The 12,089-nt window shown below is 36.1% G+C and overlaps 1 protein-coding gene across 2 annotated transcripts in view; it reads right to left on the reverse strand.

Moving 5' to 3' along the window:
* Positions 1-2,264: 2,264 nt before the first annotated feature.
* Positions 2,265-12,089, reverse strand: part of LOC126163166 (brain-specific angiogenesis inhibitor 1-associated protein 2-like) — a 991,817-nt gene continuing 981,992 nt past the window's right edge. Inside the window, exons 11-12 of one of the 2 annotated variants that reach the window (XM_049920109.1) lie at positions 8,125-8,339; positions 2,265-3,496 (exon numbers count right to left, since the gene is read on the reverse strand). In XM_049920109.1, coding sequence (XP_049776066.1) covers positions 2,845-3,496; positions 8,125-8,339 — 867 coding nt within the window. In that variant the 3' untranslated portion in view covers positions 2,265-2,844. Of the gene's footprint in view, positions 3,497-8,124; positions 8,340-12,089 lie in introns of those variants that run through there. The other variant, XM_049920110.1, reaches the window with a different exon arrangement.

Here is a 12,089-nt window from a genome sequence, read left to right on the forward strand (position 1 = left end):
CACAAATCCAGATCTCAAAACAGACAAAATATATGGTACACTAAACAGCTGACAGATCTAGAGAAACAAGTTTTGTTACTGTACAACATATACAGTAATATGAAGTCTGACAGTGCCAAATCAGCCTATGTGGAATGCAGGAATGAATACAAAAAAGCCATCCTGCAAGCCAAAAAAACCTACAATGCCAACAGAATACATAATTCCACCAATAAATGCAAAACCGCTTGGAAAGTAATTAACAGTGCTGCCACAGATACTAAAAAAAAACAAAATTAATATCCCACCACAAACACACAACTGAAATCATCTGATAGCTGCTAAAAAAAGTGTGTGATTGCATTCTCTACCCTTTAACCCATTGCATAAACAAGTGCTTACTTGAGGGATATTTTCCTGATGAGTTAAAACTGTCTAGGATCGTCCCAGTATACAAAAAGGGAGATAAAGACTCTCCATCTAGTTACGGGCCTATTTCAATAGTACCCACATTCTCAAAGGTAATAGAATGCACCATATACCAACAATTATCATCTCACTTTGAGAATCTAGGAATAATTAATGCTACACAATACGGGCTTAGGAAGAATCTGTCGACCATTGATGCAACCAACACGGTAGTCAGTTACATCCTCAAAGTTTTGGAGGACAAAGGCTTTGCTCAGGTCTCATTCTGTGACCTAAGCAAGGCCTTCGACTGTGCTGAGCACACGCCACTACTAGAGAAATTAGAATTGTGCGTCATCAAAGGAAACAATCTCAGACTATTAAAAGCTTATCTCAACAACCGTAAGCAGGTAGTTTGTGTTGGTAAGGAAATGTCAAACACAGAAAATGTTAAAGTAGGTGTGCCTCAGAGATCTGTACTGGGGTCCTTCCTGTTTCTGATAATGACCAATGACCTCCCCTCGTTTATTAGATCCACCACTGTATTGTATGCAGATGATACGATTTTTCTTCATAGCAGTAACAATCTTAATGATCTTAAAACCTGTGCTGAAAATACACTTACTCATGCAGCATATTGGTTCAGAGCAAATGGTTTCCGGTTAAATGAAAATAAAACTCAGCAGATAATCTTCACTCTAAGAGACAAGCCACTATCTGATGACCCTAGTTCTGTTAAATTCCTGGGAGTTTATTTAGACGAAAAGTTATCCTGGGGCCAACATGTAAACTATATTAGCAGTAAGCTATCTAGAGTAATTTATTTATTAAGACAACTCAGAAATTGTGTACCTGAAACATACATCAGATCATCTTATTTTGCATTTTTCCAGAGTATAATATCCTATGGCATTATCTTGTGGGGTAACTGTAGTCATATACATGACATCCTATTATTACAGAAGAAAGCCATTAGGATAATTACAAATTCTTTACATAAGGCTCGCTGCAAACCCTTATTTACTATACAAAAAATTATGACTGTAATAAACCTCTATATATACAATGTCTTAATCTTTACCAAGAAGAGCCTACAAGATGTGAAACGTAGAGAAAATGTACATTGTTACAACACAAGAAGCATCAAACACATATACACGCCTTACCACAGACTATCAAAATCAATAAATAGCTATGAAGTCAAAGGGCACAAACTATTTAATAAGCTGCCACATGCCATACGGGATCTTCCTGAACATACATTCAAACAAAGACTGCATGAATGGTTTATTGCCCACCCGTTCTATGATATCAATGAATTCTTCAACTGTAAAATGCAGTAATCCAACAGATGACCCACTGTACATTTATTGTAATATAAGCTAAAATATTTCAGTAGTCAATACCTTATCACACTGTATTATAAATTGTAACTTCACTTGACGTTGTCAATTGCTGTAGTGGCCTAAAGACAATAAAATCTTTATTATTATTATTGAAGAGGTTAATCATTTCTGTCATGGTGAGATGGACTTTTCATAATGCACAATCATTACATAGAACTTGACTAATGTAAAGAGTGTAGACAAAAAAATATGTAAACCTAACATATTAGGACCAGAGAGCGAGCGTAGGTCACCAGTTGCTTAATCTTACCATTAACATACATAAGTATGGTTTTAAATTATTCACAGTAAATCAAAGTGACATTCATGAAACCAGTTGACAAATTTACTTTATAGTGTTTGTTTTGACGTTTGTATTTTTAAGGGATAGAAAACATAGACTAATCTGTAAAAACAGATCAAAAAACAGTTTTACTTGATGAACAACATGTGAAACTGAAAGGAATATGAGGCTGCCACTGAATGATATAATGAAGCTAATGTTTTTTATTCAAAAACATATTTTACATAGAGTTTTGGGAAAGAATAAAAAAGAGTAAGTAATTCTAAAACAATTGCAAAATTATTTCCCAAATTGTTTAATACATTTAATATACATGCATGTGTATATAACCCACTCACTTTTAAATTTAACGAATTTTCATTAGGCACGTAAGTGTTATATACATGAAGAACATCAAGGAGAGAATTATTATACTGATTCAGGATTACAGCCTTCTACTGATATGTAACAGTCTTCTCTTCTATCAAAGAGTACAATACTGTCCAAAGTATTTGTTCATTTCTAATCATGTTCTCACTGATGCAATATGTGAATTAGCTGACACTGACTAAGCACATCTCACAGTTTCACTTGATGAATCAGCACTTCAGCAGAACGCACATGACAAGAGTTACTTATACTTATATAAACACACACACTTACACATCCTTTGATCTTTTGTAGGTCTTCTATTACAAACTACCAAGTCTTGGCAGTAACAGGTAATGTTCATTAAATATTTCATAATTTATGCTTTAAGCCAAAATGAATGTGAATATCTGCATTTCTTTATTTGACCACAGATTCATCTAGCCCCCAAAGATCATACCAGGGGCCACACATATTTCCTGTCGTCTGAGAGCGTTGATCAAATCTAGACCCTCTGTCAGGCTTGCTCAGTCGTTTCTTAAGCGTCTGTCCATAGGAAAGTAATCCATTCACAGATGCTCTACGGTGATGATCCTCTATCAGTAAATAATAGTTGCTGCTGGACTCGTCTGAATCACTGTCTGATAAGTCTTCTGTCTGGACAGCAACTGCTGCCTTTTCATTTGTCTTCTCCTCTTCTGTTTTCTTCTCTTCAGACTCCACTGCTGATGGCACATCAACCAATGAACGATGTTGCCAGAGGGCCATACCTTCGAGCACATCTCCATTTACAGAATTCTGTGGCCGCCTAAATTTCCATAAGGATCGGGTTCTTTTAACGATTGTAGGTGGTTGTAGCTGTTTCTCGTTTGAACTAAATCTGCCTAGAGTGGCCAAATGAGCCAAACTTGATGCTTGTTTACTGACTATCTGATGATTATTTTGCATTTCATGCTGACCGGTGTTGTTGTTGACATCTTGCCACAGGTCGAGAGCAGATTTGTACAGCAACCATCCTCTTAACTTCTCCTTGCTGAGAGTCAGAGATGCAGCTTTCTTTGATGTATGTTTCCTGCAAAATAAGTGCAATTTTAAACTTATGTTTTACACAAACTCAAGAAAGAATTGACTGTAATCAGTGGAAAAAATTGTATTTCCTTTTGGAGGACCAGTCTTCATTCTCAAGTGCTGAATGACATTTAAATTTTCATTATTTAAAATCTTACTGCGACTAAACAATAGTCTCCAAAAACTGTGAAACAGAGGTTGTCTTTATTCTAAAAAATGATGTATTTGCTTACCACACTGCATCTTCAGGCTATAATATAATCAGATGTATCTGTAGTTTACATTACTATTTCTCTGAAAATCCTCATCTTATTTACCATTTATACACTATGGTAATATTCACTGTTGTTACAAAAGTTAAGCTCAGGACAGACAAATAAATGCAGATACATTTTTAATTTTGTTTTGAGCTGCTCATGATTTCAAATTTCTTTCTTCACATTGGATGGGAAATGGGAGTAGAATGCCTCTGCATGATGAAATGTTGAATGGAGTAAACTGGAGGCCTGCATGAAAACTATTTTAATGTCATGTCTGATGTTTATGTAATAATTCCAAGATCCTTAAAGAAACTTCTGCAATTTATGCAATATTCTTAATGCAAGTCAGAAACAAGAGTGGACCCAGTACCAATCCTTTTGGGACTCCACATCTTATGTTCTCCCAGTCTGAAGTTAGATTCATTTATGATATAATCTCTCTACATGATTGTCTACTTCCTTTTCATTCATTCTTCATTCGTTCATTGTGTTCCATGGGCCTCATCAAGATGGAGAGCATTCATGGCGTAGACTAGGTCAATAAGCAGATTTAAAAAAAAAAAAAAAAAAGCAAAAGCAAATCGTAGAAACTTAACCACCTTTTTTGAAACTAAACTATGATGTAATTAACAAGCCCAGCTCAGAAAAAATAGTCAATATTCTATTTCCTCAAAAACTTTTGAGACTACTGGAACAGTGAAATGGGTCTGTAATTAGAGATTCTATGCATATCTGACATTTTATGTACGAGTGATAGTACAGCATATTTAAGACTGTCATGAAGTGTCCAAAGAGCCATTGACACTAAGGGCAGTACTATCAAGTCAGTACAAAATTTTAATACTGTATAAGAAACCACCACTGCTGACAAAATTACTACATTTAGTGTCCTGATTACAGAGTTAATCACAGTGAGACTAATGCTTTTGCATTTAGTTGTTTATTAGTAAGTACAATGTTTGCTGCCTTGGTGAGTAACTAATCATTGAATTTGATGACCAATAATTTCAATGCATCATTTATTTTGCAACTTTTTTCTGGGAAATCAATTTTAATTGCACTGTTATTTATATTTGTTACTTGTTTAATAATGTTTCCAATTATTTTTCATATTCCAGAAGTTTCATTTTTCATATTCTTGGCGTGCTTTATTATTTGAGCATAGGCTGTTGTTTCACATTTTATAAGATGATGTGAATTCTGACATTTTTAATAACATGTTGTGATGACACAACACATTGCACTTAGAACTTAAGCTGCAAGCAACAACAATAAAGACTCTCCATGGTTATTACTTACTCCAGCTGACAGAATAAGTGATGCACCCAGAAGATATAGTCAAATATCAATGTAACTTTGTACATCAGCAGATATGTGAATGATTAGAGTTGTAGTTCTCTGTGATGGGTAGAGTCACTGTCAGAGTGCTTTAGTGTTTTTCCTGTTTAGTGTTGTTACCAGAGCTGGTAGGCTATGCAGGGACGAACAAAAATATGGAAACACCAAAAACACAACATGTTACCATGCTTAATGTATTGACAGAAAACCAATGCCATTCAAAACAGTTTCTAGTCTGCTCAGAATGGATAAATACAGGTCTGGTACAGTTTGCAAGGGAGCGTTATACCATTATTCCTGCAAAATAGTGGTAAATTTAGGTAACAGTGATGGAGGTGGATAAGATCACACATCCCTCTCTCCAAAGTTGAGAACAAAGGCTCAATAATATTGACGTCTGTTGTCTGTGGTGGCCAAGGGAGATCCTTATGCTCGCACAACCAGTTCTGGATGATGTGAACTGTGTGTGAGCAGTGACCTTGTTGTCTTGGGACCCAGCATCACGATGGGGAAACAAACAATGTACAACGGGGTGGACCTAATTAGCCAAAATGGTACACAATGCTTTGCAATAATGTGGCCTTGCAGAGTAACCATAGGGACCACGAAATACCCTGATATGGCTGCTCCAATCATCACTGAACCTCCAACATGTTTCATTCTTGGGATGTGCACTTGGTCAGAAGTGGGAAACAGTGTGAAATAAGATTCATCCAACCAAATGAAATTTCTCCATTATGCCATATTCCAGGTTTTATGGCTTCAGCACCACATTTTCCAGTTATGGGCATTTGCATCACTGATAAGTGGTTTTGAAATTTCGACTCTTTATGCAATTCCTGGTGTATGGAGCTGCCTTCATGCTGTTTTAGTGCTGGCTGGGTTTGAGAGTGCTACTTTTGGTAGTGTAATGACTTTTTGGGCTGTCATCCTCTTATTTTTTATCACATTCCACTTTAATGACTGCCTGTCATGATCACTCAACATACATTTTTGTCCATGTTGTGACTTGGCAGATGACATTTTCTCACTTCCACTGTATTCAGTATAAATCTTTGATAAGGTGCCTCTTGAAACACCAAAAACACTGTGGCTCCCTTCATTACAGAAGCACCCAGGCTATGAACACCAACGATTTGCCCTCAATCAAATTCACTTAGCTCTGACACAGTGCACTCACAGCTATACAGATCTCCGTTCTGCCCATAACTGACACCTGCAACATATTGAGGACATTGCACAGATGGCAGTCTTGGTCAAATACATAGCACAACCTGAAGGCTTGACCAGGATTTGCATTTATGTTCAAATATGAATTTCTCATGGTGTTGTCTTATAAAAGGGCATGAACAAAGTCAGATGTTGAGTGAGCACTGTGAAGGACATGGAGGTGCCTTATTATCATGTGAGACAGTTTTATCAGCATCTGACAGAGTTTGAAACCCGTTTCATTTTGGGTCTCCATTCGGCCAGGTGGTGGAGTCATGCAGTCGCCAGATCTGTGCGGCATTTGGGTGTTACAGTGGCCCATGTTGGACTGCATGGCAAATGTTCTCATCCTCACAATTGTTGCCAATCATATCTGACTACCCCAAGGGAGAACTGCTGTATTGTGCGCCACACACTTCATAAAAGCTTCACATCTGCCTCTGCCATCCAAGAACAAGTAATGAATTTTCTGCAAAATTCTGCATTATTTGACACAGTTGGTTATGGGCTAACAGCAGCTGGACTAGGGAACTACCACCCCATGCATAGATTGTCATTAACACTACAAAAAATGGCTGCATTTGGAATGGTTCCATGACCAAGAAGCACGAAGTGCTGATGAATTTTGTTCAGTAATGAAACATAGTACTGCATTACCCCAGATGACCTTCAATGGCAAATATGGCTATAACCTAGTGAGAGGGCTCATTCTTCCAATGGTTTGGAGAGGAACAGCACATTATGGCACATAGAGCCATTGGGTGTGACTCCAGGGCATGGGTGACAGTGACTGAGGAAACTCTATTGGCAAAACAGCATGTCACAGCGTCCTGTGTCTTTATGTGTTACCTCTCATGTGACAGTCTTGTGGCACCGTTTTTCAGTTGGCCAATGCCTGTCCACATACAACCTATGTGTCTAAAAATTGTCTGTGTGATGTTGAGGTGTTCCACTGGTCATCAAGATAACCAGATTCATCCCTGATAGAACATGTAAGAGACCAGATCGGACAGTATCAAGAACCTCAAAGACTAGTTACAAGAGTTGTAGGCCAGCGTGCCCCATGAAAAGATAAAACAGCTTTCTTACATCCTCCCAGCTGAATTAATGCCTGCATCCAAGTGGGAGAGGGACTCATAATCATGTTCATACTGCCAAATACATTGTAAATTTGACTTGATATTGTAATCACTGGAAAATCATCACAAATCCTCTCAATCAATGAAGTTTCATTTTGTTCCCTGTGCCCATTCTGGATGCTCCACTTCTTTTGTCAGACACTGCATATAATAATATTTTAATGTAACTGTACTGTATACAAGAGAGAAACACGATCATCCTCACCACAGTAGAAGTATGCAAATATTCATGTGAACAGTTCATTTCAGAATAATTTAAAGGATCATGAAAGTGTCTAATCAATGGTAGGAATGATGGTGAAATTTCATATTATGTAATAAGAACATCTGCTGATGACAGCTTAACTGAGCTGGAATATGTATAGCTCTAAAACTGTTAAACGTAAAAGTATTGACCTGAAAGGCAAATCCCAGTCAATTATTTGTTCTACAAGAATAGCAATGAAAAGTACTAAATTACTCTGAATTACTATTAATAATTATTTCTCATATTTTTCTGAAAATTTAGTTACATTATCAATGAACTGTGTGTGCTAAAATGAAGTCATCATCCATCAAACCAAACAAATAGAAATAGTTTAAAAAATGTGGATATTGTGTGTGCAGCTGGCTCTAAAGACAGAAATATTTATTGACCCTTAATACTCAATTAACAGTTTATATTGAGCTAATTTGGTTGTACTTACTTTGACATTTCATCATCTGAGTAATCAACTTCAGGAGCAGGTGGTGGATCATTACTAAAGCCACTGTCATTGCTACTGTGGAGGCTGGTGCTTGCCCCTGTGGTTCTAAGAGGGGGCAGTGGTGGTGGGGGTAACTTGCGTCTCGGTACTGGAGCAGGAAGAGATGGTGGGGGTCCAATGTTAATATGGGTAGGAACACTCTGATTGTGACCAGGCTGAAACAAGAAAATTAAGACATTTTAAATAAATGAACAACTTTTAACAACTGTTATGTACCAAAGATATTTTATATATAATGTTAAAAATTTTTGCAGTTGTTCGACTTCTTCTGTACAGTGAGGTTTAGGGAGTACCATTTAACACAGATTCATGGATATGTAACATGAATCTTGTAAATTTCCTATCTTACTAAAAAAAGAGTGTGAGAACCAAGGAACTGGTACATTCTGTGGTAAACAATGGCTCTGTGGCCACAACAACTTCTTTAACCATTACATAAATATAAGGTGTATCAGATAGCTAAAAAAGTGGAATACTGAATTCAAATAAACCTAACTGTCAATGATTCCATGAAAAGAAGACAATAATAAGTATGCCGTGCGACTGTGGATGGAACAAGAAGCAGTAGTAAAATGAAAAATTTCCATAAAAATTTTGGAATGGAAGAGAATGAAAATAAAGGCTGAATGTTGTGAAATAATGCACTTTTTATGATTTCTGCTTTGTTATTGCCGTGTTAGAACATATTAAAATACACAGCTGTTATTTTTTTGTATTCATGTGAAAAATTATGAAGCTGAAATTATATGAATATTTTATGAAATTGTCTGTTTTTAAACACTGATGTAACCAGTATCATTACATTCAGAATCGAACAAAACAGTTAATTTTAACTGGTAATTAAAACCATAAGGTTAATTACTTTCCTTTATTAGAACTTTAATATTACACCAGGAAATAAATTGCAGTACACATATAAAGCTTCTACATTTAAAAAATAGTCTCTTGTGTTTACAGTTACTTTATTCAGTGCACATGAAATGAACTGGAAGAAAAAAATTTAATGTGAAAACACTAAAATTGAAAAATCCACTAGACAAAACAAAATATTATGTAATTTCATACTTTTTATCTTTTAGCACAGAACGATAACTGTTTAATGCAAAATGTTCTCTCTTCACAGACAAACAAATATAATTGTTTTCTGCAGTTGTGACATCACCCAGATTTATTGACTCATTTTTGTAGATTGAACAAACAAAGCAAATTGTGCCATTTGTCTTTGGGTACTGACATTGTCAAATCATTTGTCAGTTATTGAAATTCGTGTTGAGTATGTCAAAGTTACTGAATGAATATCAAAATCAGTGAACCCTGTGTCAAATTCTTTGGATTTTTTGTATATTTTAAACACAGTCTGGAACAGTGTATGGCAAAGGCAGGGCAATCAGGATGAAAAGAAATTACTTTTTCACTTAATATGAAGACAGGGCAGCTTAAGGCAGTTGATGACTAACAGAGGTAGAAAATAGAAAGCTGTAGACAGTTAGCACTGCTAAGTCTACACTGTTGACAATAATTACAAAATAGGAATCAAATTGTGATGCCAAGCACAGTACATTTGAGACCAGGGAAAAGCTTACAAGAATGGCTAAACAAAAAGATGTAGTGACAGTGTTGTCTTTTAGTACAAACGAGCTAGGCCTCAGAATGAATTCATACCAGGACCTCAGTTGCTGAAAAAAGCTTCCAAAACAAACAAGTACAGTATTGAATTTTTTGTAAATCCAGGCTGGTTGAAATATTTTAAGAAAAGGAGTGGTGTAGTATGAGGGTGAATCAAATATTCTGGATTTTTCTATAAATTTATTTTAGTTTCAGAAAAATTCATGCACATGAACTTATTTTTCTATGTAGACTCCTGAAAGGTACCATTGCCTTCAGATCTGTGTGTGACTGCTTCCTTTAGTGGCCCAAACAAATGAAAATCACAGAATGGTAAGTGTGGACTGTATGGAGGATGTTCTAATGTAGACCAGAAAAATCCCCCTTTTTTTGCTGTAGGCAGCTGTGTGGGGTTGGGCATTGTCATGAAGTATGATCACATCCTAGATTGGAAATCCATGACTTTTCTGATGATATGCAAATTCTGTTTGATCCAACAATTGGGGATGGTATGCTGAGTTCACGGTATGATGTTTGTGGAGAAAAGTGTTGAGAAGAACTTTAAAATAAAAAAAAGTCTGTTGTAAGGAACTGAACTTCCCCATTGGGAGACTGGCAGAACTAATGAGCAGCATTCTCAACCGTTTCCATCCCAGTAAAACCTTTCTCAAGGTGTTGTCCCATATTTGTGCCACTAACATTTTCAAAATTTTGGAAAGTTTCACACTCTCCTGTGAAAAACTTGATTATAATCCACTGCGCAAAAGATGATGGTATCTTTTGCTCTGACCCTGCGATTCTGACCAAAGAAATGGTACAACAATATTCTAACTGTGCAGAAATGTCACTGGAAATGAAAGCAACAGTAAGCAGAGATCATCATGCTCTTCATCTACAAAAAGGCATGCAAAATAAAAATTCCAATTTACATTTGATTCACACTTATACTGAAATACTTTTGCAGTGAAGCTAACCAGTTTTACTGACCATTACTACAAATAAGTTACATTATAGATTGCCAACCTAAAATACCATGACGTAGAGGTACTTACTCCGTACAAAATGTACTGTAGTCAAATGGGACCAAATAAAAATCACTGTGGTTGAGCTTCTCATTATAAACCCAAGTTATTGCTATGGTACTCTAATATATCCTTTTCCCAATATTTACTTTTTTTCATATATATTTGATTGGTTACTGTTTTTATGGTCCCTACTGAATACATTCACTGGAATACACACTAAAATTTTGAAGCCATTAGGGATGAAATTTATGAAGCAACAACTTATGCAGAAACCAGACTGTACTTCCAAAAGTAATAAGTATGAAATGGAGGCAATAGCCGAGGGGTAACAATATAGCCTACCCTCACATTATTCAACATTTACAAGGAGCAAGCAGTGAAGGAAATCAAGGACAAACTTGGAAAAGGACTTGAAGTTCAGGGAGAAGAAATAAAAACTTTAAGATGTGTCAATGATATTATAATTCTGTCAGCAACAGGAAAGGACTTGGGAGGTCAGATGAACAGAATGGATAAGATGTTGATAGGAGGTTATAAGATGAACATTAACAACAGCGAAATGAGGGTATTGGAATGTAGTCAGTGTAGATCAGGCAATGCTATGAGAACTGATGAGGTAATGACAGACTAAAAATAGTAGATGGACTGTACAGGCAAGGTGATGATAAAAGTTTTTGAAATGTGTCACTATAGAATAATGGTGAAGATTTGATTGGTATATTGAATAAATAATAAGTCAAAGAGTAATGACAATTATGACAAAACCTGATAGGTTGAAAGAACTCATCCTGAAAGTATCCTAAAGAGAAATGACACCTTCATGACAACCATCATGGATTTTGTTTAAATAAATAAATAAATAAAGAATTGATTATGTTGAACACAACTCATACTTTTCTCACATGACATCATGAAAGCCACGGATGAAGGCAGACAGACAGATGCAGTGTTTCTTGGCTTCCAAAAAGCATTGAATCAGTACCACACAAATGCCTGTTATCAAAAATCATTTATAAGCGTTTTGAAGCAAGATCTGTGACTGGATGGATGATTTATTAGTGGGGAGGACACAGCTTGTTGTCATGGATGGGGAATCACTGACAGATGTAGAAGTAACTTCAGATGCATCCCAGGGAAGTGTGTTAGGATCTTTACTGTTAATGTTGTATATTAATGACCTTGCAGACAATATTAACAGTAATCTCAGATGATGTAGCTATCTATAGCAAGGTACCATCTGAAAAAAGGTGCGCAAATATTCACTTGAAGCTTGAT

This window comes from Schistocerca cancellata, chromosome 2 (assembly GCF_023864275.1).
Source record: "Schistocerca cancellata isolate TAMUIC-IGC-003103 chromosome 2, iqSchCanc2.1, whole genome shotgun sequence".
Classification (NCBI taxonomy): Eukaryota; Metazoa; Arthropoda; class Insecta; order Orthoptera; family Acrididae; genus Schistocerca; species Schistocerca cancellata.